At 39.4% G+C, this 27,656-nt stretch overlaps 1 protein-coding gene across 1 annotated transcript; it reads right to left on the reverse strand.

Annotated features, from left to right (window-relative positions):
- Positions 1–1,439: 1,439 nt before the first annotated feature.
- Positions 1,440–27,190, reverse strand: ube3d (ubiquitin protein ligase E3D). Its single transcript, XM_032559274.1, has 10 exons — positions 26,894–27,190; positions 23,874–24,085; positions 23,448–23,538; positions 20,565–20,787; positions 20,194–20,266; positions 20,014–20,092; positions 19,252–19,360; positions 18,583–18,749; positions 10,825–10,963; positions 1,440–1,805 (listed from the first exon to the last, which is right to left on the reverse strand). The coding sequence occupies exons 1-10, from the start codon at positions 26,968–26,970 to the stop codon at positions 1,785–1,787; spliced, it is 1,191 nt and encodes a 396-aa protein (XP_032415165.1). The 5' UTR covers positions 26,971–27,190; the 3' UTR covers positions 1,440–1,784.
- Positions 27,191–27,656: the final 466 nt, after the last annotated feature.

Raw genomic sequence — 27,656 nt, forward strand, 5'->3', positions numbered from 1 at the left:
TGGAGAAGCCTTCAGGGTGACTGCGTCTGCCAGTGTGTTCAACACACCAGCAGCCAGTAATGTGGCGCTGCTCCTCCTGCTCAGCCGACTTGAAACAAATGGGTTATTTAGAGCCTACTTCATTTGCACTTGTGGAGAAAGGGCCGAGAGGAAATGCGAAGCCCCTGACGGTTCGGCGTTAGATGTAGTTAATTAGCCAATTCACTCTGTGCTTTGCCGCCTCGGTGGTCGCTCCACCGCTTTGTGTTTTTACACGTAATTGTCACTTGCTGCATCAGCATTCAGCAGATCCAGGCACGCCGTCAAGTAGTAGACGTTTCCCCGCTCGCTCCTACCAGGACCTTGTAAAAATAGACGTGCGGGCAGATATTACGCCGTGCTGCTTTTCCGAGGAGAACTGTTCGCACTGGATGCTGTGTTCCTGGGGTGTTTTGGCAGTGGGAGATCCAGCCGTGTGTCTAACAGACCTGTGAGCTTTTTCTCAGCTGGCGTGACTTTTTTTGCAGCCAATGCAATGATAAACAAGTGGTCACATTTTGGTTGGCATCCAGAAAATCTAGCAAAAGGACTTTGAAGGTGCAGTATTATATGAAATCAACTTTTTTGAGCTTTACATCGTGTTATGTCATTCCCTCATCAAAAACATACCAGGAGTGTTGCCCTGATTCTGTTATACTGATTCTGTTAGACACAAATTAAAGGAGATTAATCCTTTAATTTCCTGTGGCAACCATTCAGCAGTGCAGAACGCTTGGGGGGGACTTAGCTCCGCCTTCGAGGACAAAACTCCTCCTCAGAGCTGCAGTTTCCTAGCTTCCGCCTCACAGAGCGGCCCTTCCCCACTCACCTCCTTCAGACTAGCCAGTACACACCTGATGGGCCTTCTCATCTACTGAGCTCAATATACGAGCTACTTCTCAGTGCAACGCTGGTAAAAACATTAATAGAGGAGCAATGTTGTGATGTCTACCTGAAGATGGAGTTTCCTAAAGAAACAGAGGCTTTCTTAAAGAGACAGAGGCCCAAAACACAGTTTGTTTAAATCAAAGGCTAAAAACCCACCTGCTTATAGTTGCCTTTGATTACGGTAACAATAACTGCGGCATTGATCAGTATATTTGATGTACATATCCTTGATTATTTTTTTATGATTTTGAGTTGAGAAAATGTAATGTTCATTGTTTCACAATTGGTTACTGTATTAAGTTTTTAACATGTAAAGCACTTTGAACTACCTTGTCAAAAGGTGCTATAAAAATAGATGTGGCCTGACTTAAATAATGTCTGTTCAGCATTAATCATGTACTTCTACATGCATGTTGGAAAAAAAACCCGTCAACTCCCAGACTGATCTGCCTGTACAAGAAACTTTAACAGCCGAGTAAAATAACAAAGTTCCACACAGACACCAGCATTCCTTTCTAGCAAATCAAAAACAATTTTTTGTGGTAAAAAAGAGGTTATGTTTATTATAATGGTAAAAGAACAATTATTGTACATACACGTTAAACAAATATTAACTACAGTGAAATGATGAATTCTCCAAAAACTCAGGTCTTTCAAGTTTTACCACTGCCGGGATGTTAGTCTTGGAATCGTCATGTCTCAGCATGAAAACCACGCTGTGCTCAGGATATCTCATACCTTCTGCATTCCACACTGAGCTGAATCCGTACAGAAAAACAGGAGACTGACTGAAGCTCAGAAGTTCCTTTGTCAGTTGCAGCAGGGCATCTTCAAAAACACTCAGTAGAGTTGCCAGGCTCTAGGTGTGCCCTCAGATCTCATAGTCTCAGGTACGCCACCTATGGAAGAAGTTCACAAGACAGAAATCTCTTTAGATCTCAGAAAGCCAAATAAAAATAAAAATGCTTCCTGAACACCTCCCTTAAAGCTCAACAGTACAGCATCTCTCTCCTCTACTTATAGGACAGCAACAAAATATCTGAATTGACTCGTTTTCAGAAATAATAAAAAAAAACAGATGGTAGCGATCTAACCAACTACAAAAAAACACATTCACATAAACTAAGGCGAGAAAAATAAACGGGCTCAGCGCCGTCCTCTCCCTCCATCTGCTCTTCCTGGGTGTTTGCCTGCTGCAGACAATGGCTGCGCTCCACTGAGGGCTCTATATTGGGATGATGGATGAGGGCATTTGCCACACTCAAGGCCCTGTCTTCTCCGTCCCTGTGCCAGTGCCTGCTCACCGCTCAGGCGCATCCGCCGTAATTCATACAAATGATACAAAATGGCAACTTAGAGGTGAAGTGGACAGAGGGAGTCTATGAGAGCCGGTGACCGCCAGACCAGAGGCCCGGGAGTCTGGGCAGCAGAGAGGTGGGAGGTACCGGCAGGAGAGAGTTGATCCATTAAAAGATGAAAAACTGGATTTAAAATGGGAAAGCTGTGAGAATAAATAAAAAATTAAAATCCTTCAATAAGACGACCTGCAACAAAAGACACTGTTTTATGAAGTGAGGAAGTGGCAAAGACCAATGTCATCCAGCTAAATGTCCATAAATTTGTACCTAAACCACGATAGAGGCAAAAAATGGCTTGCTAGCTAGCAAGGGTATATTAGCAACATGTAACCAGTAGCCTTAACCTCCTCAAATCACAGACCACAGTGAAAATGTCTGTGTGAAACTCAAACTTTTCCCTAACAAAAAAGTCCCACAAAAAATTTTATAAAAACTACAATAGACTAAGCTAGTCTAGCTAGGCTAACGACCCATTACTAGAGCAGATCGAAGGCTAGGTTATGCTAGGCTAACAGGTCATTACTAGAGTAAATGGAAGGCCAGGTTAGGCTAATTGCTCCTTGGTAGAGCAGAGGGGCTAGGCTAACAGGTTCTGTTCTGACTAGACCTTGAAATTGTGGCAAAGTTTATAAATCCGGTAGGAGCTTGATATTTGCTTTTAGTTACCGAGAAGACAAAATTCTTTATTTTTATATCTTGAGATAAAAACAGTTGTTTTATCGTGGTAGTAGGCTTTCTCGGCAGGTTAATACGAGATTAAATAATCCAGCCACGACAATATTTTAGGTTTGTAATTAATGTATTAAAAGGCCAAATTAAATTTTTTTGTTTTAGATACATGAATTTAAAACTTTTTAAGACATCTTAAGGATGCACAGACACCCTGTTGTAGCTCTGAGACTGGACAGCAAACCTCAAATCTTCTTTAGCCTCTCCAACTTTTTCCCCTTCGAAATACAAGAATTGACATCTTCTCAAGAACCGACCCGCATCTCTGCTCTCTCCCACATCATGACAATGCCACTACCGTGTGTAATTAGGGGGATGGTGTGTTCAGAGTCACAAGCACCTGATTATGTCAACTTTGCAAGACACTGTGGCTGATTTCAAAACTGATCTCGCTGACGAAACATCTCAGAACGATCCGGAGAAACAGTCAGACAATGCTTTTCATTCTGAGGTGGCAAATTTCCTACGTTTCACATAGTCATGGGATTTTGAAATTAATTTGTGGAAAACGAGATGGAGGGCCAGATTTGGACCGAAAGTTATTGTTGCTATAAACACAAACTGAAAAGATCAGAAGCCGGGTGACTGGTTAAAGCTAATTCTTCTTACAGTCCGCCTCTCCCGCCCCCTTCTTGTTGATCAATGAGAGTCTTATGAGAAGATGCACAAAAAGTCTTCTCAGATGGATTTACAACTGTGAAATACAAACTTTGAGCTCTTTCATGGCTTCTGGCTGTAGGTCAGCCTATTAAAATGAACATTATATGCTTCAGGGTGCTCTGGATCTTTGATTTGATCAAATATGAAACACCAGTAAAATGTTGGGGGTAAGACAACAAGTTGTTAGGGCAGATTGTGTTTGCTACTTTAATTTTCCATCTGTACAAAACCTCCTCAGTTGATGCCTTCTTCCTCCAAGCGGGAGGTGGTTATTTAATGTCTGAGGTATTAAAGGTGTTGAGACAGTGACAAAGGGCTGCTGGTAAAGGGAGTTGAGCGATCCCAGACTTTGATGCTAGGTGCTTATCAAACAAAACACTTCAACCTTGGCAGGCAGCATGGAGAATGTTTCCTTCCATGTGAAGAAACAGACCGAGACGGGCGAGGACTAGCAGAACCCGATTAAAGGAACAGGGGAAGAGGACTTTCAAACGGATAATAAGGCTGCTGGCCTATATAATTACATGATGCTACTTTGTTGTATTGATGGGTGTGTCTGCACCACGCGGAGCTGAAAATATGAGCTAAACTCCCTTTTTACCAGCTACTGACATTAGCTACAGAAATAAATATAGTGGTTTTTGTGCAAAAAATGTACCAAAAAGAAAAAAAAAAACCTAACAAATTTGAACAAATATGTTCTGCGCATTAAAAAATATATTCATACGAGAACCGCAAAACAGAAAAATGGAAAGTAGTTGTGGGAGACAAATAAAGGGGTCAGAAATTGGAAAGTTATTGGGAGGAGAATAAATCTACAGCAATTTTAAAAAGTAATACATTTTAAAGAATGTACAACGCTGTGGAAAAAAACAAAAATGAATATTATCACCTTCCTAAAGTAATGGCCTAGGTCATTTCTTCCCAAATGTAATTTTTTCCCCCCCTTTATGTCATCTTTTGGCAAAAAAGTACTTAAGCCATTACTTTAGGAAGATGACAATATATCAAAATTAAAAACAAGAAATTAAAAGAAAAAGGATTAACTATAAAATTCAAATATTAATTTAATTTTATGCCATACAGTTTATGCCATTTTCCAAACTCTTTTAGCGTTCAGCTTCTCTGCACCAGAAATCTGGAACAACCTTCCAGAAAACTGCAAAACAGCTGAAACACCGAGTTCCTTTAAATCAAGGCTAAAAACCCACCTGCTTTGAACCATAAAAAAATGGAACACTGACCAACATATTTGACGTGGACTGATGATTCTGATGATGTCACTTGACAAAATGCAGTATTTGTTACTGGTTTTGTCAACTGGTGACTGTAGCATGTTTTAATGACTTTTTGTTTTTGTTGTTTTTTTGATGTAAAGCACTCTGAGTTGCCCGTTTCCTGCCTTCATGCAATCAAAGTTGATTGATTGATAGTACGGTATTTTTTATTTTTTTTACATCTTACTTTCTTCGGCTGAGCCTTTAATTTATTTCTATGCTTATTCCTAACTGGGGCCATAATTCTCATCTTGGTCGTTATTTCTCACACGATCAACAACCCTGAGTTTTATTTTTTGATGTTGAATGGACGGGGAAAATATATAATCGGTAAATATTGTTTATCAGCCATAATGGCAACATGAAAATCGGATATTACCATTGGCCCAAATTTTCATATAGGTGCATCACCAGTTTGAATAAAACTGTATTGAATCTAGATAGACTTCGCTGTGCTTGGCTGAGGTAGCACGATGGTGCATGCCGGAGAATCTGCTATTGTTTCCACGGAAACATGAAAGAACTGAGCCATCATTATTAACATCTGTTTCACCACTCCATCTGCTGCAGCGACGAGGCCCGTGTGCCAAGAAACCGTTCCGACGTAAAGTTGGTGATAAAACGCTGCGATATCAGGTGACAGATTAACATCTTCAACAGCTTCTACTTTCCCATCAGGAATGCAAACGAAGTCATGCAAAGCGGTGCAGTGGCCGGGGCTTCAAATGTTGACGGACGCGTCGGGTCCAAAAACCGATGTGACACAGGACGGCGTCAAACACCCACGGCTCAGTTGATGAATTCCTGTTAGACGTTGCCGCGTGAACAATCGTTCTAGATGCCAGCAGGTTGGGGGAGGTCATTTATTAAAAAAAAGAAAAAAGAATCAAAGAAGCTGTGGATGCACCTGCTCATCTCTTTAATGCAAATCACCCGGTTTCTAACATCTCCGTGGGAGTGATGAGGAGATTAATGGAGGAGTGAGTGTGGGTGGAGGAAGAAGACAGGCACCGTTCTTTTTTTCCCCCTGACCAGAAGAGCGACGCTCTTGAACTGGATCTACTTTGCAGCCCATTACGCCGGCGGTGGCGAGAGGAGAGCAGGAACCCAGACGTTCCGCAGGCCGGGTTGTGACACCGACTGGTGCTGAAATTACACTAAAAACGCACCGACTCACACAGGTCAGCGTTTTTCTCGTCGCTGTGAGGGGACAGGCTGTGGTGGGTGGCTTCTGTAGCTTTTCAGAGAAAATAGTGAAGAATTGCTGTGGATGTTTATCGAAGCATGTACAGTTTTTAATACTTACAACAAAAAAAGGATATTAAAGTAACATTAGATTCATATATTAAAGGATTGATCTTTTTCAGGCTGCAGGACTCATTTGAAACATTCTGATTCACCACAGGAATGATGACAAACATGTTTCTGATGGGAACAATGGCTACATACTGTTAAATGAACACGCTCACGAGTTTTGGAGAGGCACAGTTCAAACAGCAGACACTAAGACTAGTCATGATGAAAGTGGTACCAACATCACTGGGTATGGCTCTGGTTGGTTGTCATAGCGCCTCAGTGAGCCCTAAATGGATGATAATATAGTTGCGGTTTCTAACTTTGGCCTTTCATTTTGGAGTGTAGAAAAGCTTCTAAGTCTTTTTTGTGACACATCATAACATTCATGATTACGAGTAATTAAGAGTTGCTTCCATTGACCATGTAACTGCGCAAATTGGAATTACAAAGATAAAATTGCTTACTTCAAACAGCAATTTCGACATGTTTTTGCGCAAGGATGAGGTGGGTTTTTTTTTGACTATCAATTTAGTGTATTTTGTAAAGCTGCAATGGAAACACTTTCTCACATCACAAAAGTAACGTGATCAACAACTGTCTGTTACTACTAACAGAAAATGAAGAAAACGGCATGGAAGGGGTAAGAGGACGATGGTGCGGCATGTTTCTAATGACTTGTAGCGTGAATACATTTATTCATGTGTGATTTTAATTGCGTCTCTTTTTTAATGGTTAGACCGCAATTGCAAAATTGTGATTTTTCAACATTATCAGAATATCAACAGTTTTGTGCACATTTGTAATGGAAACACAGCTACTCATGTTATCTGGGTTAAAATTTACAGTGTTGCTTTGAATACAGACAGCATTTTGAAAGTTGCCATGATGCTACCGCCGTGCTCGATGGTGTAGTTTTGTTTTTAACACCAGTGATGATGCTGCATCATATCTCAGAGGTAAATGTGAGGTCAGCAATGAGATTGTCAAGATTCATTCTAGACATCTTACCAAGCAATTCGTGTGTATGGCAACATGTCAACTAAAAAGAAAAACCAAAACAACATGATCCTAGGTCAACCTTCACTAGTACAGACAGTGTTTGCATAGGTTAGCATGAGACAATGTACTGTTTTTACGTAAATGCTTTCTACTTTTAAAGTTCTTAAGTTTAGGTATGATGTATACTAGGGGTGCATGGTATTAGAAAATCTTGTGATGGCGATAAAATCAGTAAATATTACAATGATATCAAGTCCAATATATTCCCGTTCTCTTTTTTATCCTCTTTCTAATCCGTGCTTCCTAGTCTAAGTGACTCTTAAGTTTTTTGGCAATGTCATTAATGTCTAATGTGACTTTTGCTCCTGTGGCTAAATGTTGGATAGAAGGAAAAATACAACTTCAGGACTCATAAAACATATTAGCCAATAATTATTGCTCTCCAAACAGTCCTGGTGATCATATATTCACAATACATTGTGCAGAACCAATCAAGCAGTGGTATTTTTTATAATTTCCAAGAAAACTGTGGCAATTTGATGTTGCTGGAGATCACTTATTTTAGAGTATTGCTTAATATGAGGCATGTAACTATACAATCGGCTCAAAAGGCAGCACAGCATACATAATTCATGAGCAGATTTTATGTGAAAAATTTAATTTTTTAAAAATGTCCCAGGTTTTTATGTTTACAGAAAGAAATGTTTGACAAATCACAAATTTTTTACCTCGTTTTAGACATATCGGGTCCTGATGCCAAAACGGTACTTAAAAGGTTCCTGTTTTAAATTTCACACAAAAAGTAAGAGGTCATGAATCTTCATAAAGCTTTAAATATATATATGTATCTGTTCAGTGTGGAGGAATCCAGTTCAAGCAGTACCAGTATTGACTAGGATCCCAAATGCTGCCAAGAAAACTATGTAAAAGTGGAAAGAACGTCTTAAGTGCTTATGTAATAAAACAAACTGTCAGCAAGAGTGTTCTGTAAATGTTGACTCAACACAGCAGGGCAACTCAGAGCAACTTTGATTAACACTTCAACAAAAAAAGAAAAAAGTCTCAGACATAAATATAGGCTTTTGCACCAAAAACACTCTATTTTGACATAGTTCACCATGCTGAAAAAAAAACTTGGTAATGCTTTGTGAGCCAGCCTTTAGTTAAAAATAAATAAATGAAGCCTGTTGGTGTTTTAGTCTGATATCTCGTTACAGCTTCAGAAAAGAAATGATGCGATGCCATTTTCTTACAACCATAACTCTTAATAAGTCAAACCTTTCTATTTCAACTGTAATAAAACTATTATTTCAGATTAATGTTCCCTTCTTCATATCCATGTTGACGATATATAGAGAATAATAAGTTTCTAAAATGTTGGAAATACAAAGAAGCCGAGCATATTTTAATTGGATTACGTTAAAAACAGCTTTAAAATGCTTTTCGACTACTCAGCCTCTTTATATCCAGACATCAGCTACTCCATCTTCTTGTCAGCCTCATCCTCCACCTCTGTCACCCAGGAGTTTGAAGCACTTTCTTAACAGCATCTCTCACGACACTTCCTGTCCATCTCAGGCTACAATCTGGCTTCTAGATTACTGCATGCAGCTCCTATCAGGAAGTGCTGAATTGCATCAGTTCACCTCTCACTGTTTCTCAGTCAACACTGTGTCGTGTTGCATCTCTGCTTTTCTATCGTTTTAGGGAGGAGAAGCCCCCGTCCCCTGCATAAAAAACAAAAACACAGTTTTGTGAAGTAGCAAATGGGAGCTAGTTTTACCCGAACAGCAAAAAATGACAATAATAATAAAACAAAGGTTCTTCTTTTCTAGACTAATTAAACAACATAGATCAGAAGTAGCAGACTTGGCACCGACAGGGACCTGGTCAGCCCCAGAGACTACATCAGTTCCCCTATTTGCTGATTTGTATTGCTTTTGAAAAAATAACTTCTTCATTTATGTAAATTTGAAAAAAGACATTACTGAATCTAAAAATTGGAAAGCAGACATGTCAAGCTGTAAGATGAGAGCTAAAATTTGAGGGCAAGCCAGCCCTCGCTAAATGCCGAGGTAGCTGATGAGGCAGCAAGTTTGAGGAAGAACAGTTTGGTACTTCCAAAGAAGTAACAAGCAGAATAGTGAGGAATTTTATTTATTTATTTACAAATCTTTGTCTCATTTGTGGAGTGACTGCGGCAATGATGTCTGAAAAGAAAATATCATGGAAACTGCAAAAGTGCTTTCTCCGATGTCTCCAAAATAGCTAGAAGAGTATTTTCTACATCAGAGAACTTTACAGACAAACTGAACCAGGATCTGGGTTAGTTTAGCATCAGTGTCCAACTAGTTTGTTGACATCAGCAGTATATCGGAGTTCATGATGTAGCAGAATACTGTTTGACGATTTCTATGGGTGACGATCATTTCTTTTCAGGCTCAATCATTGATAGTTATTGTTAGGAAGCTTTAACATATAAGGAGAGATATTTGTCCCTTTACAAATATAAGCATAGCTCAAATTTTATGCACTTCATCTTTGTCAGATGATGCCCAAATACCATACGGTACCATAACAATGACAATAAATATTGATTATGTTTTGTGAATATGTAAATGGAAGAAAATGTGTGGCTTTTTATTGAAAAAGGGCATAAAATTCTGAATGTGAATGTTTTCCAACACAATATGGAAAAATTAGGAAATTTTAATAAGGGGTGAAAAAAATGAATCGACCACACTTTCCTTAATTTCGGGTAATCAGCCGATACTTACATGTGAAACTGATCTAATCTTATGTAGATCAACCTATCAGGTCACAACTGCACATGAGCAATTAACAACAGTCACCCCACTGTTGCCAACTTAGCAACTTTCCCAACAAAAGAAATCGGTTTTGGCCAAAATCGGAATCGGCAGGTCAAGCTTTTTAAAAATCGGCGATTGCTGAGGTAACTGCAATCTGTCCAGCCTCAGTTATAACTGCATTATGAAGCTAGTCACAAGTCTTCATTCCACCTTTTATATTCAGCAGAAAGGAAACTTTAAAGCGTAGGAGTTACTTTCCTCACATTGTGAGCAGGAAGTTGAGGATAATAAGTGTTAATTACCTTCCCGTTACTAAGCTAAAAACAGCTTTGAGAGCAGAGATGTCAGCAAACTGCACAACTATTATCAAGTCAAAAGGGGTCTTCTTTGCAACTCTGGGTAACTCAACATATGTTGCACAATTGCAAGCGTACAGAAGGTGAAATAAGTAAAAACTCACAGTTGTTCCACTTAATCCGCAAAGCAAAACTGCAAAGTGAAAGTTCTGAATCATGAAATTAATTAAGGCAGGATGAAAACATTGTCAGGCACCACTGAGTACAGAAAACAACAAGTTGCCGGAGGTTGAAACAGAGCGAGTAAGTGACTGCTGTCAGCTAAAACCAGATTTTTTTTTTACAGAAGGATAAAGATCAATGAGACGACCTGGAGCGTCTCTTTGGATTCAAAACACCGATTCGCTACAAAAGCTTTGAGAAGATTAAAAGAAATCCTTGATAATGCTGCAGTCATTATCGGCGGCTTCGCAAGATACTGTAGATGCCTCACCTCGTAGCACCTCATGCAGCGCATGGAGGCAGGAAGCGTGGAATTGCTTTCATCCATCACCTCCAGCAGCTCCTCACACACCTGCAGCGGCAGGACCAAGGGGTGTCCGATGGAGTTGACCTCCCAACTAGTAACAATCCTGAAAATAAACATACAGAGGAGCTGGGATTTACTGTGAGTGCATCAGCATTACACAAGATGAAGCACAGAAGTCTCAATCAGTCTGCTAGTTCAACTTTGTAAGTTTACACAGAGAAAAATGAGGCATAATTAGAATTTGCACTAATGTGGATAGTGGAGGATAAAAACCTAACCCCTGACCCCAGAACGATAGGATTCAACCTTCACTAGTACAGACAGTGTGTTTGCATAGAGTAGCATGAGGTAATGTACTATTATTACTGGGTAGATGATTTCTACTTTTATAGCAATTGAGTTTTCATGAGATACATTCATGTTATAGCTTTCAAGAAGTGGAATATTTTATAATTACAAATGAAACGGTGGCTGTTTGATGTTGTTGGAGATCACGTACAGTAGATTATCAGTTAATCTTAGGCGTGTAACAAGACAATCAGCTCAAAGAACAACATAGTTGTTGGGCAGACAATCGGGTTTATCTGTATAGCACATTTCATCAACAAGGCAGCTCAAAGTGCTTTCAATCATAGAAACACAAAAAGAAAAAGTCACATAAACATTCTAGAGTCACCAATTTGAGAACAAACATTAACATTACATTTTATCGAGTGCCATTGTCAAAAACATCAATACAATTCACATATGTTAGTCAATGTTTCATTAATTATGGCTCAACAGCACCTCTAGACAGGTGGGATATTAGTCTTGATTTAAAGGAACTCGGTGTTTCAGCTGTTTTGCAGTTTTCTGAAAGTTTGTTCTAGATTTGTGGTACATAGTAGCTCAATGTTGCTTCATGTTTATTTCTGGTTACACATCATTTTCATCCTCATCTTAGACACACCGACTGCGTTTCTACTGACCATATAATTGCGCAAATTTGGAATTACAAAATACATTTGCTTAATACAAACATGCCAATTCAGAAAAAAAAAAGTTATTATTTTTTTGCTCCTTAGACCTAGCTTGATTATGGTTTAGGCATAACTTCATCCCAATGCTGCCAATTTTCCTGGGTTGCCAGGTTGCTGTTTATTCACCAATAAAGTTTTTTGTGTTTTAAGTTTTTTTTCTTAAATTCACCATTACAAGCTAATTTGTGTAGGAACATCAACTAAAATGCTCCCAAAATACAAGAAATTTGTGGATGCAATTGTTAGAGAATGTGAAGAAGCTTATCAGGTATGAATACTTTTGCAAGGCGCTAAAAGACGACGACAACACACACTTCACTCAGCCCTCCTCGAGCCTCTACCATAGGTGACAAGAGTAATCCACTTAGGCCCCGGCTCACTGATTCTCCAGCCAATTATTGGCAGTTTAAACAAGACGTACTGTAACCCCCAGCTGCAGCCGACTGCATCCGACTGTATCCCAAATAGGAAGGCCGTCATCACCGGGGGAATTCAGCTCCCCAGGCATAACATTTAATTTAAACTGTCAGAGGTGAGTGATGAAGGATGCTAGTAAATTATGTAGAGGGGAAATGGAAGAGTCAGTTATACCTGCAGGAAAGTGGGAGAAGAAGGTGACATTTAGGAAAAGTTTGGGGTGAAATGATGATGTCTTGAGTAATGTAGGGGTTGTTGTAATCCGGAGATGTGGCCATCAATCGACTCCACGTTCTTACGCTGGTTTTATATATCAAAACACTCGAGCGCTGAAGAAAAGCTCCTGCGCATGTCCGACGTGCAACGCAATAAGAAAGAATTCACACCGCTTCACTTTTCCACACATTATATGTTACAGCCTTATTCCAAATTGCATTAAATTAATCCCTTATCAGAAAATTCTGCACAAAATTAGGACAAAGTGGAAACTTTTGTTGTGCGTTTTGGAAATGTGTTAAAAAGGGAAAGCCAAGAAATCACATGAAATCCCCGTTGTATTTTTAGGATGGAATTATTCCAAGCCAATTGCAGTAAACGTTAAAGCAGAACGTCATGTGAACATGTTTGAATTTATTACAGATATTGTGTAATCCATAAAAGTCCCTTACCAATTCTCAGCTTCGACAATTTTTTAAGTCTGTATACTCCAGTCAACGATTAATCAATTACTTAATTCATTGACGATTATTTCAATGAGGAATTCATTCGATTAATCATTTCAACCCTACATGGTCTATAGTCTTTTAAAAATAAAAATAAATCAGACAACAGCTTAAATGTATCACCTACTGATTTACTCTGAGTAAGAAAACCCTTTGGTAAGTTTGGTAGACGGACAACTCGCAGTCAGGTGAGGGAGAGAAAACATGTGTTATTGTTACCCTCTGCAAATCAAGACAGCCATGTTTCTTTTAAACACATAAACACACCGTCGCACTCGAGTGATCGACACCTGAGCAGCTACTTACAAGACACTGAGCTGCAAATATGAGCATTTCTTTTTCTGTGAGGAGCTGGAGCACGAAGGTGAAAAGCTAGCATGTCAAAGTTTGACTGCAACAGCCGTACATCTCCCAGCATCCAGCACGCTCACATTCCCATGCGCCACTCGACTCTTACAGTAAATCACATCACTCAACGTGAGGCGCGCCGCTTTGCCTGAGAAGACCGCTTTCTCTTTTAGCGAACTTTTGTCTCCCAGTAATTACACGTTCTGTCAGTCAGCCGGTGGGCTTGTCAAAACGGAGGAAACAACAAAACCTCCGTGTTCTGTCTTCACGCCTGCTGGCTGCAGGGAAGATGAGGACGATGAGAGAGAGACGGAGGAGAGGGGGTGGAGGGGGGGGATGTTAAGTGCTGATTCAGTTGAAAATAATGAGGGAGGAAGCATCTTCTAGTGGGGTAATTCTCAACTGATCCTGCAAAATTCATCTACACATCCGAGGAGGGCAAGCAAAATGCTGGAGCAGTGATGGTAATGTAATAGTTGTCACTAGACTTCATTTTCCACCATGGTACTTGGAATACAGAGGGAAAGAATCCTAATTTAAGAAGCTATTTTTAAATGATATTTTTAATTATTGCATTTCGAAATGTTACATTCAATTAAAAGACAAAAAGGTTGAATAGTTCATGATAAAACATTGCTACACATTAGTAAATACAGATCTCCCAATATTCATCAAACTAAATAAATTAGCAGTCGGGCGTTTCTCTTTATTACACGTTTCTCAGAGACGCAGTCAAGCCGAAAGGAAATATTAACAAGCTGAACTGAAGGATGATTTTGTTAACAGACTGATTTATTAAGTCAGCTTTAATGGGACAGTGTTTTTCCACATACGATTCATTGTGCCTGCACACTAATCAATCTGAACCGACACGCACCACAACCAAACACCAGTTTGCACCAACAACCCCACTCCTCAGTGTGGAGACTGTTGCTGCAATGTTAGCCGTTTTTGGTATTAGTCATGTGGTTAAAATGATGTCAGAAGGAAGACAGCTGTTCATTCAGACTGCTAAAACAGAGAAGTTTGTACTTTTGCTGTTTCGGTCATCTTAGTTTCAACCTTTTAAAGTCCACAAAGGACCCTTATGCTGACAGTATTGAAAATATTGGTCCAATGAGCAAAACTGAGCCAATATTAGCAATTTTGCATCTTGTTGTCATCTTGTGTTTCAGGAGGAAGAGTGGAACAGGATGTCCATGGAGTATTTGTTTGGCCATGTGATGGAGATGCAGCACAGGATTATGGGAATGTAAACCGAAGCAGAAAAGAAATATAGGTGGTGGTGTAACTTTTATACAGTGTCAAATGTGTAGGGAAATATATACAATATAGATAAATATCAGTTTTAGCAATATTGATATCGGAAATAGATATAGGCCCAAATTTTCAAATGGGTCCATCCCTAATTTACATCTCTGCTAGACTTGTAAATGTTAGCAACCTTTTTGGAAATCTCTTGAGTTAATGTATCTTCCAACACACACAGACTGTTGTTTTTATTTGTGATGCTAACTTGCAGTATGGCTCTCTAAGGATTGTTTAAAATGTCAATTTTGCCATTGTTTAAAATTAAAACTGTGTTTTTTCAGGGATTTCTCTCTTTATCACACACAGAGGGATGTCATCTCTACTTCTAGCAGAAAAAAATTACCTCTGACTTACAACAGAAAAGCTAACAAACATTTTGAACGTTGTCAACTTTATTTCTTAAAGAAAAATCCAGATTTTTAAACTCCATTTAACTTTATAAAGTTGGCCCCAAAATCTGCTGGGTTCATCTTTATCACAAGGTGATTCTTGGCTTTAAAAAAAACTGCTATGAGAGCTGCAGCAGCTGCTCAGTAGTCTGTCTTAAGTGTCTGTGGTCGAGTCTGCAGAAATGTTTCGCCCAAAAATGTCAGACAAACTGAGCAGTGCTCATTTCTTCGCAACATCTTGCCCTTATAAAATGGTCTTACTGTAAATTAGCAAACCAGAACGGATTTGGAATGGATCCCACAACTATTAATTCTCACAAACACACAACATTAGTCTCACGGGAGGGTCTGAAAAATGAACCGACATAACAAAGGGCCGGACGAGAGAAGGCAGCAAACCCCGCAGTTTTAACTGCATTCAGTGTTGGGTAACAAAAGATTCCCAGAACATATGGGGAAAATATTTAATCTAATCAGTTGATGGATGATGTTTAAAAGGAACATTGCTAAGGCTACTGTACCTGCCAACTCATGACAACACTAATTGTCTGACCACCGTGGTGCCTACTAGTGGTTCGGATGTACAGTTATCAGGCAGAAAGTGCAGCCAGAAAGTAATTAACTCCTTCAGACCCCTTGCCCACTGGAACAGACATGATATTTTTCTGGGATAAAACCAATAAAACAATTAAGGAATTTGTTATTTGTATGATGGATTGTTTAATAAGACAGATCGGTGTCTTATTAAACAAAAACAATAAAGTTTAGACTCTTAACTTGATACTAGTGAGTTTCAGGCATCAGACAAAATGAGCATTTGTATGAAACAAGAGACAGGGAGAAGTAAGCATCTGTTTTCCATCAAAAATATTAATTTATGTTCATAGCAGCTTAAAAAAATTACTCTCAGTATAATTTTAAGTATTTCCAGTCATAGTATTTGAAGGTATTTTGAATTTTATCGTCTATCATGAAATTATAGGATCTTTTTAAAAACTGAGTGTCCATCCCAGTGGACATCAGGAGTTTGTGTATGTTGTACAACCCTTAATTATTCAGAGTTGCCGTGCAAAGAAAGAAGCATATCTGAGCATTTCATAGCCATTTTGTGATTTGTTAATGATATTATGTTATTTTATTTTTTCAATGATGGAGTTTAAACTCCCAGACTTTCTTGAACTGACTGTACATTGAAATATATTTGATCTTGAGTGCTTGCATATAGGAAATAAGCCACGTGCGAATAGGAATTAGATGGTAAATTGAGAAGTAAAGCAGTCAAAGTTTTTCAAAGTGTCTCATCCAGAGGTGTTCACATTATACAGTGAATCATTGGGTGGTGGTGTCCTGATAGATGAAATTATCAGTCTATTCCACACAAAAATCTGGAAAAAAAGTCAGTACCCAGCAGATGCAAGAAGCCATACTACAGAGGAAAAAAACGCATTTCTACTGTAACACATGTAAAATCCAGCTGTGTTTTGTGCCACACTGAAACTGCTTGAAGGGTGTTCATCAAAGATGAGAGATTACATGAAAATACCCAGCAAGCTGATGCTTTGTCAACAGTTTGGTAACTGTGTAATCTGTTTACATTACTACAAATAACATGCCAACGCATTTGACACATTACTGTATTATATATATTTGTATTATATATTCTCTATTCAAACATGCACACTGATAAACAAAAAAGCAGACATCCAGTTTAAAAGGTTGAGATCATGCCTAATTAGATATTGCATGAAACTCTATGGGAAAAGTATAGAAAGTTTCAAGACATTCTACGCTTACTTAGTCGAGAAGTCCATTACAATGGACATAAAAAATAAAAAAAGAAGATAAAATGTCTCTTTTTCCCTTTATTTCTAAGCTTAAAAATTAGCCGAGTAAAATTTTTTTTGGTCCACTAGAAAAAATTCAGGCCTGAGGGGGTTAATGTCATTATACACACATTGAACACCAAGAACTGCTTTGTGTTCCCTCTTCACTGACCTTTCGAAGGCCTCTGACACGGTTAATCTTGGCCTGACACATTGTACTCTCCAGCTCGTTCATTTTTTATCTGTATAATCAAAAGCAGAGTGTTAAAGTTAATGAATCTCTTTCTGGCCTTTTGGATATGGTTGGTACCTCAAGGGTCAGTTTCAGGACACACACTATTCACTAAATTTATAAATAACATAAACGGACAGACACAAACGCATCTGTCCGTTTTTACGCCGATGATACTGTCAACAGTTGCACAGGCTTTTGAGCATTTGAACTCTGCTTTTGACCACATAAAGCTACAATTGCAACAACTCTGCAACGAAAACTAAGGTGTTTTCCCACAGAAAGAAAGTTCCTGCTGTTCTACTCTGTAGTTAATCCTCAAAATGTTCTTCTATTGAGATTGTGTCTTCCTACAAACATTGATACAGCTGGTAAAGTTGATAAACAATATAAGGTTGTTATATTGTAACACAATATAAGTGTTTCACATCAGTCCATATTAATAATTATTAGTCTTTTGTTTTAAATATGTGAAATACTGCCAAACTGGTGTCATTATTTTCTTTTTTTATCCACAGCTTTCACCCAATAGTGTTGTGTTTTTTTATTTTTCAGCAGTTATGACAGAAGATGGCAAAACTTGAAACTGCTGCTGTGCAGCTTACTTAAGTTGTTGCTAGGTAACAGAAGAGTGAGTGAATTAGTTGATGCCTCCCACCTAGCTTAGTTCTCTGTGAGAGGTTGAGTATGAATTTTCCCCTCTGCCTACATTACCCAGAATGCTGTGCGGAATTTTGATTGGAATTTTGTGAAATTACAGAAAATTGATATAGATCCCACGTGTCTATCGAGATATATATTTTGTTGCTGATGTAATGCCCAGATCTACTTGCAATTGATGAAAACATAACTTTTAACATTGATGTCAAGAATCTTTTGGAAAAAACAGATAATTTTCTAAAAGTTAACAGATTAACAAACACTAAATCTATATTAAGAAGGATATTATAGCTATAATTTTGGTATGTTTTAGTTAATTTTATAAACGTATGATATAGTTTCAGATAGTTATATTTTTTTCCCCATTAACTGCCGCTTTTATTCATGTCAGGTAATGAAAATGTTTTCTTAATTTCACTTTTCGTTAGTTTTAGTTAACTATGATAACGTTCCTCCTTGCGTAAATCTCCCATCTAAGGTTGTTGAAATTGGTTTTGTGTCTTTTTGTTATAAAGGGGGAATAAAAAGAGCTTTTAATGATACTAGTTCGAGCCAAATAATAAAAAAAGAGAATAGGAGGTTTTGATGGCAAGCGCTTCTGTAAAAAGTAATAGATGCTATAATGAACAGGGAACGGCAGCGAAGGGTGTTGCATTAGGAAATAAAATCTGTTCACCTGCGATCTTTCATCTGGTGACAGGTAAAGACGGAGCAGGTGATCCAGAAGGCGAAGAGCCGTGATTAAGAAGAGGAAACAAAGATTCAATGAGGCCTGAGGACGTCTTAAACATCCTCACTTACTCTCCCTGCTGGGTGCTGGCGCCGGAGCAGCTGATGTAGAGGAGCTTCAGGGCTCTGGCAGCTCTGAGTGATGGACTGAGAGGAGTGGGGGGGCCGCTGGATCCCCCCTCCCTGACGCACGTCTCTGGGACCGAGGCGATGATGGAGTCTGCGTTCAGCAGCCAGAGCTGAAGGAAGGAGCACAGCATGTGACTCACAAAGCAGACTAAATTCAAGAGAATGTATAGAATACGATAAAATATAACAGTATAAGTTGGCTCTTTATTGTAGTGTGTTGTAGCAACTCTCTCAAACTTTTTCTGGGATTCAGAGAAACCCATAAAGCTACAACATATTCCTTTTATTGTAAAAAGATCTGCTCCGTACTGATCCAATTTCACACCAGATTGATTATAGTGCTACTGGTCGCCTGAGTCTCAGGGCGCTTTTATGACTCGCTGTCAGCCAGCAACGCATTTGTAAAGCAGGTCAAACTGAATGAACAGACATTACAATCTGGAAACGCTCTGGCAGCGGCGGGTCCCTTTCTAGTTTTATTCCCTGATAAAGTCTGCTTGCTCAGCACACTGAACCCCGTTATGTGGTCAGAGCTGAGCCGCTTGATGGTATACTGGAACTGACCAATTCTACTGCCACTGACAATATGCCTCATTCTGTCCACCATCTTACCAGTAAGACGACTTTCCCATCAGGCGTCTGAAGAGAAAAGTGGAAGGAGCTGAGTGAGCTGGACAGATCCAGCAGACGGGCTGCAACCGTCTTCTCTAAGAAGAAAGATCTACATAAAATACACACACAAGTTCATTCATTTCCATCAGTCCTACTATTTTATATTTGTCAGCCATGTGAGCATAAGGAAGAAAGAGGGGAAGGGAAGGAGGGATGAAGGAGGAAAAGAGAGAGAGAAAGACAGAATGCAGGTGAACAATAGGAAGGAAGGTAGGAAGAAAATATGGAAGGAAGGAAGTAAATGAAGGAAAGGTTAATGGAAGAAGCGAAGGAAAGAAGAAGTAAGGGAAGAAAGAAAGGATGAAAGAATGGAAGGAAAGAAAGAAAGGCACAAAGGACAGAAGAATAGAAGTAAGGAAAGGAAAGAAGGAAGAAAAGACTGATGGGAGAAAGACAAGATGGAAGGTAGGAAACATTAAAGGGAAGGAAGGAACGGTGAATGGTGTGGGGAGAGAAGGAAGGAACGAATGAAAGAAAGGAAGGAAAGGAATAGTGAATGAATATATCTCAGTAATATTTTCTGTTTTCATATCCATCCAGACCTTCAAAGTGCTTCAATAAAACTCCATCATTTCCAGACTGTGTAGGAAGTCTGTTCGTCTTCCTAAGATAACAGACCTTTTGTTTCGTTGTATTTTCCTAACCAGTTTCTAAAGTGTCACCATGAAGAAGGGAGATAAAAAACAAAAAGCAGCAGCGTGCCTGTTCAGTGAAGCGTCAGGCCTTCCATCTCCCACAGCGGGCTGCACCACCACCTGGGTGATGTACAGCTTCAGCGTCCCTGGAAGATACAGCGACGTAAACAAAAAACTCTCTGACGCACCGCCGAAAGGCCTTTTTATTTTAAAAAATAAATATAAAACCAGCAGGAGTGGTGCAGACCTGGCGCGATGGCCTCTCCCAGCACTGACGAACAGCTCGCGCAGGAGACAAGGGCCAAACGGTGACAAGGTTTCTGCGCACACAAACAAAATCACAAGTGAGCTGCTGCTTTCCGAACGAGAGAAAGGACGACACGAGACAGACACTGAAACTACTTTCCAGCTCCTTTCAGCTGCAGTCACGCAGAGTGCGAGTCGTGCGAGGAATGACTAATGGAAGAAAGAGGAGATCAATCTTCATCTGGAGCTGGAGTTGGACTATACTGCCGGAGCAGTCTGAGGAGATCGTGCCTGTGAAGACGACAGGCATGAACCGCCCCAACTTTTCCATTTTGCTGCCCTCAAAAACAAAGAGGTTCAATGCCATCTCACCTTTGGATCTTGACCATCGGCACTGCCGACAGAGGTCACTTCTTGTGTCAGAGTGTGGTCACAGCCGGCGTCACGGGCCAGCAGGACGAAGGTGTCCCCCAGCAGACAGTCCTCGACTCGTGGCAGCAGCTTCTTGTTGGCGAACGGATCCGGGTGGCAACACCAGTCGTCCACGATGGCGTTCCAATTGCCGTTGGGGAGAGGGAGAACTCGTGAGAACATTCTGGAGGAAAGGAAACGAGAAAAACCGAGAGAGTCAGACGCTCAATGGACTGATTCTGGTTTTATCGTTTGACATCACGACTGCTTCAGGAGGCATGAAACTTAATACTAAGAATTAATGTTTGCAGTTTAAAACAAAGTATGAACGTTACAGAAAAAGACACATGACCTGCTCAGATGAGGCTAAATTTGAATCAAGTTTGAACACACCATCCACACAGTGAAACAGAGCAGAGGCAACATCATGCTGTGGGGAACGTTTTCTGTAATTACAAGAGAAAGGGGAAGATAAGGCACCGACTGTCGTTTTCTGGCCGATTGCTGATCTTTAAAAAGCCTGAGCCTCCGATTCTGATTTTGGCTGATAACAATTTTTTATTTTGCCTGTATGGTTGATAAACATAGCAAGAAATTGCAAAGTTATCAATAGTGGGGTGACTATTGTTACATGACCTGAGCCTAACCCTCTTTCATGACAGTGGTTAATTTTCAGACCTTTGAGAATCAGTTTCACATCCAAGAATCGGCCGATCGCCAATCTCCCAAAATTGGTAAAAAATAGGGACTGATTTATTGGTGAACCGCTTATCCTGATACATGGCAATACTGGAAGATCTTGCAAGATGTCGCCTAAAACTTGAGTTTGGGGTGAAGGTTAAGCTTCCAGCAGGACAACCGCCATAAATGAACTACTGCTCAGTTCATCCCATCTGGACTTTTTCTTTTTAAACATGACTGGACAAAAATGTTGGTTTCAAGATGTGAAAGCTGGTAGAGATAATCCCAAAAGGTTTGCGGCTGTAATTACATAGTTGGGTAGTTGAAAAAGCCATTTCTAAAAGAATAAACCGATGAAGTTTTAATACTTAGTTACTATCTATTTCACAGATCCTATGATCACATAAGCCTGATATAAATCCATTAAAATTTGTGGTGGTACAGAGACTAAATGTGAAAATGTTTGTGAATACTTTCGCAAGGCCTCATAATCAGTAAATTAAGTTAGCTAAACATCTGACTGCATCGTGTCTTCTATTAAAATTCTTTTGGAGGGCAGAATATTAGTGAATTAGCTCGGAGCCAGTGAAAACAGCACACTGAATATGATATAGTTTACGTCTTTGTGAGCACATGATTTTTTTTTTTTTTTTTACCTCTCCAGGGGGTCTTTTGTGGGCTCTAGTGTCCCTTATATGACAGTAGGCTGACAAGAAACGGGGAAGGAGAGGGGGGAAGACATGCGGCAAATATTGTTGGGTCTGGGAGTCGAACCCGCGACGGCCGCGTCGAGGACTGAAGGCCTCCAAATATGGGTCGCGCTACGCCCTACGCCACCACGGCACGCCCTAACGAGCACATGATTTTTAACTGATATATTTTCCACACTCCATCGGAAGCACGACTGTCTCAAAATGTATATTTTTCAAATATTTTTAGTATTCAGCAGCTGAGAGACATAGACAGAAGGCAGACATTTTCATCTCAGGTTGCTGTAACAACACCAGGGTCCATGTAAACTCCCAAAAGGTAAAACAAACAAATAAACAAAAAAAAAAAATAGAGGTGCACCGATTGCAGTTCTCTGGCTACTCAACCAATTTTTGAAAAGTCTGATTTGTCAATTCTGATTTTGATGGATAACTATTTTTTTGCCAGAAGAGTTGCTAAGTAACATTGTTTTCACATTTAAATATCTCAAAATTAAGAAAATTGGGCCAATTTATCAGTGGACCTCTAATCCAAAAACATTTCAATACTGGAAGATTTTGCAAGATGTTGCAAATGACTTGAGACTAGGGTGAAACTTCACCATCCAGCAGAAAAACCACTGTAGATAGATTGCTGTTAATTCAACATGGACTTTTTCAAACATGACTGGGCAAATATTTCGGTTTCAAGATTTGAAAAAGAAAACCGGTTAGTGGGAAGATGGCTGGATCCTGGTTAGGGATGCACCGATTGTTGATTTCTGGCCGATAACTGATCTTTAAAAAGCCAGAGCTGCTGATTCCTAGTAGCTAAATTGGCAACAGTGGGGTGACTGTTGTTAGCAGCGCACATTTAAGCCTGTCACAATAAGCAATTAATCGCATGATAAATTAACAAACTTAATTTTGATTCTGATGATTCACGTTTTTGAAGGTCAATTTTGCTTAAAGAGACATCATAATCCATTGTATTGATAGTTTTGGTTATAAGTGGTTCTTCTTCCTGTTTCAATTACCGTTTTTTGCTGTTGTGTTTAATTTGGATATTTGAAACATTTTCCATATCAAGTTACAAAATTTAAGTTTCTTGGTTTTTTTCAGATCGATACTGCATTATTATGCCATTATCAATATATTACTGAAAAATGGTCTCAAAACAACATTGTAATTTATCACGATCATTATCGGGGACAATATATCGATACACCCCTACAAAAAACCGGCTAGTTTTTAACTGGCGGTGCAGCCGTCTACGTCACACACACTCCATGACTCCAGCTCAGCCAGGCCAACAACACCCCCCAGAAGCCATCCATCAATTTTGCTCTCCCAGTCTATCGCTTCTGAGGGCGGGCCGCATCATCCATAAAGAACCGGTCCTCTTCTTGCTGAGGAGGCTGTAAATAAAAATGGAAAAAAATAGAAAATCCCCCATCTCCGCCGTCTCCCTCACCTGTCCTCCAGCAGCCGGGTGGTGCAGCCCTGGCAGTGGAAGCTGTACGTCTCTTTCGCTTTGAGAGTCTCCATCATGCTGGTGGGTCCCTCTGCGAAGGCGGCAAGCAAACAAATAGGGCACTTATTTCGAAAACTTGGAATGGTGCTAACATTCCGCTACTGAGCACAAAATCAATGAGATAGCAGGTAGTTGGAGGAGGGGAGAGACTCCTCTACAAGACTGCGGAATCAATCTGATGGTCTGTTGCTGTAACTTTCTCCTGCCTTGTTAGAGCAACAAAAAACTCTAGTTTAAGAACTTCAGATAATGTCACTTAGAAGGAAATTCACCCAAGATTTGTATTTTAATTGCTACAGGTTTGTTAGCGATCTGCTCCACTGGTTCAGGAAGAAGTGCTGATGCCGGAGCCGCCCTGAAGTGTACCTCGCTCGCTCCGCTCAATCATGATTCGCAGCCTGAAGTGCAGCTCCTCTCCGCCAGGTTCACCCACAGGTGTGTGAATGCAGGACCCCGTCTCGAAGGCGACCCCTGCTGGCAGAGCGAGGCTCAGATCTCCTCTGGGAGTCCGGACGAGGAGAGAGGAATCTCCTCCGCGGGAGACGGCCACGTCTGCAGGACCTGCGGCCACATTTGTCCTGGAGTGGGGGAAGCGCCGATGTTTAGATAATCATTAGTGGACCCGTTTTGATTGTTCATTTCTCACTATTCTCAACATTTTAAAATCCAAAGACAAATAAAATGTCACCGAATGGATCAGAGTGAAATCTTTGCAATCGTTCTGTGACTGATCTTTTTTGGGGGGGATTATTATGAATTAATATAATTTATTACTACTTTAACATATGTCAGCCTTGACTATGTAGTCATAGTCTGACTATATTGTTTGTGACATTTTGTTTGCGATTGTTGAGCAATTAATTAAATTATGATTTTCATTAATTAGCTCAGTATTAACACTTATAATCTTCACTCTGTGCTTCTTATATTTTCTATATTTCTCAATAGTGTTTCCTTATCCTCTTCCTCATAAACGTAATTCCTTTTAACTCCTTCAGTCCAACCTGACCTTTATTAACTACACTTTTTTGTACAGCAACATTTTTTCCCCCTTGTTGCCGTTTGGTTTTCAGTTAGTTGTCCTCGTATCTGAAAAGTGCTCCATCAATGAAGGCTGATCGATAACCACATCACTGAATATTGCTTCTGAGCTTCTACGACTTATAATCATGTTGAATGACACTTTCTATAAATATCTGACCTTGGACTTGACAAATCAGGCGTCCTCCCAACAAGACTTTGAGGAGCTCTGTGCCTTCTTACTCCAAGGAATGATTGTGATGGTAAATAAAAGCAGTGTACACACATTACAAGCACATGAAAAACCTCAACTGTACAAAATTTTTATAAAATTAGCTCAAAGAGGGCAGGGGGAGAAAAAGAATGCAACATTTGTTCAAAACATCCGAGCAGAGATTTCTGCAAATAAGATCAAGTGGAAATCTTGTCCAGATCAATTACATTCCAGATTGTTTACCCTCTGCTGATGACCTTTCTAGTAGAGAGGACATGCCTTCATCTCTCAATACCAAACACTGCACCCTTGTTATTTAAATATAAATAATAAATCCATAGTTAATTTTTTTTATGCTGTAGCTATACATTATATTCTTCCGTACACTGTACAACTACAACAAATCTCACTACTGAGCACCTAACTGTACTATAGCTACACATTCATAGAAAGAGGCAAAACCAAGCGGCTCACTTTGCTTCTCTTTAAATCCCAACGGCACCATCTAGTGGCATTTTTGCGCACTACAAGAACAATTTCTCAAACTCCTTACCTACGATTGAAAATAAAAACCTAGCCAGTTGAGAACTAGAGCGTTGTCAACTAGCATTATTAGTGAAAGAAAGGAACATTAAGTCAAATATGGTTTCTGTTTGAATTTTCAAACAGTCATTTTATTTCTAATAGAGTGAGATTACAATGATGCATTACCAACGACATTGTGAATTTTAAGGTAAAGTTCCTTGAAAAGTATCTATGTACTTTTCTATATTTTGACTCAAACACAAACTTCATTGTATGTTATGGTGTTTGGGTTTTTTTTAAAACCTACATTCAAAATGCAATAAGTGACACACACACACACACACTAAAGATGCACTTTAACGATGGTGGCAGCGAAATGTTGTGAGAGGTGTTTCATTCAAATAGGGGCAGAGGTTCACCTTAAAACAGGATGGTGACTGGAAACGTGAAGCAAAAGCTTCGATATTTATGGTTAGAATGGCCGAGTCAAAGTCGATGCTGAAATTTGACTGAATCTCTGGGATCACACCCAAACACAAAGCATAAACACATCTGGATATTATTAAAGTAGATAAAACTTTACAAGACAAGTTAGTTGATTGACTAATGTGAGGCACAAATGACATAAAAGCGAATATATATATGTATAAGAACACAATCAATTGAGATCTCAATTCAGCCTAAGTGACGCAAATTTTCACAGAATATAGTGCGATTATGATATTTTCTAACAGGTGAAAGCAGATTACGCTTCTAGTATAATTGCAAATCAAGTTATTACAACATGTCCAGTAGGTGTCTTCATAAACGTTTTCTAAATTTAATTGAATAGCTTTTGTTGAACATGAATCCAAGACAGACTTCAAGGTGAAATTCTTTATGTATCTGGTGTGAAGTCACATATTGTAAAAGTGTAGTCACACATATGTTAAACCTTTATTATTAGAGGTTTACATGTATAAAAACATGGAAAGAGCTGGACTTGAACTGTGAAACTCTGGATGCATCTACAACAACCACACACTTCTATACGCGACGGATGACGAGGGTCGGATATTATGAATTATGCTTAGCAGTTCACGTTTTAGCTCGATGAAAACCACCACAATATTTCCCTGCACATTTATATTATGTCTTCATAAAGTTTTAAAAACATCGGAATTCATCCTGAAATAAATAATATTGTAATTTCCTTGTAAAAACTTTTCGAGTGTTTCACTTTAAGTCAAAGGTTAGACCACCTGTCAGGTTTGCTGCCCTGTTCCAACACACCTGAATCAAAGGAAGGGCTAATTAGCAGGCCGACAAAGAAACTGATGAGGAGATAATGCAGCATGTATCCGTATGGAAACTGCAGGGCAGCAACTCTACAGCACTGAAGTAAACTTAGACCGAGGTTTAAATAAGAATTATGTGTTGACTTAATATTTATCACGTCCAAATAAGGTCTTCCTGTAGTCTTAAGGTTGAAATAATCTACAATATCGCTCAGAGAGTCCTTTCTGGTCTGTTTCTTTGTCATGCTAGGTTAGCTAACGCCAGCTAGCCCAGCTGCAAAGAACATGGTAACTTAATAAAACCCAACACTTCCTGATAATATGTTAAAAAATATTTACTATTCCTTTACCCAACAACGAGAAGTCCACTTTGAAGCCTTTTCCTCAGCTCTAAGAAGACTCCGAGTCCATGTGTTTTCACCGACATGTCTTTAGCTATTCAGAAGGTTAACGTCCAGGGAGAAATTAATGATAATAGTAATAGATTACTATTATCTATTATAGATTCGGTGCCTAATTAAAGCGGCTATGATTCAGAAAATTCTAAGAAAAATAAATAAACACGCAATAACGGCTTGGAAAGCCGTACTTTCTATCCTCTCGGTCAAAGCGTGACAACAGTGGACTGTTCGTTGGCAGTCTGCCGGCGAGCGATCCGGACAGCATTAGTGAGAAAGCTGAGTGGGTGGAGTTTTCCTCTTCAATGGAAGAAGGACCAGACAGATCGATGATATTTTACTATGTCACTAACTACTGAAAAGGTAAATGAACAGTAATGATCAGCTGGAAATCACAATATTCTATAGGCACACTGATACATTAGAGTCATGCATTTTTACCAGTTATATAGTCAAATTGAACATGAACTCTTGAAAGTGGAACTGATTCTGGTTATTTGAAGTAAATACAAGTCTATTTTTACATTTTACTGCGTCATAAGTGAAGCGCCTCATAAATGTAGCAAGTAAAATCCAATATGAAAAACAACCAAACGTATTCAAACAGACAAAAATAGTCAAACTGGGGGAGACTATTAAGAATAAATCACGTCGAAATTCAATAAAGTTGTTAACCTAAAATTTCCAGACTTGAAACCTCAGCCCACTTGCCTTT

This window comes from Xiphophorus hellerii, chromosome 3 (assembly GCF_003331165.1).
Source record: "Xiphophorus hellerii strain 12219 chromosome 3, Xiphophorus_hellerii-4.1, whole genome shotgun sequence".
Lineage (NCBI taxonomy): Eukaryota > Metazoa > Chordata > Actinopteri > Cyprinodontiformes > Poeciliidae > Xiphophorus > Xiphophorus hellerii.

Excerpts from the sequence above, each read along its gene's own strand:
- ube3d (XM_032559274.1), bottom strand. The coding sequence starts at position 26,970 with ATGTCGGTGAAAACACATGGACTCGGAGTCTTCTTAGAGCTGAGGAAA. Across the intron at positions 20,267-20,564 it reads CCGATGGTCAAGATCCAAAG|AAACCTTGTCACCGTTTGGC; the intron begins GTGAGATGGCAT and ends TTGTGTGCGCAG. Across the intron at positions 18,750-19,251 it reads ATGGGAAAGTCGTCTTACTG|CTCTGGCTGCTGAACGCAGA; the intron begins GTAAGATGGTGG and ends TCCTTCCTTCAG.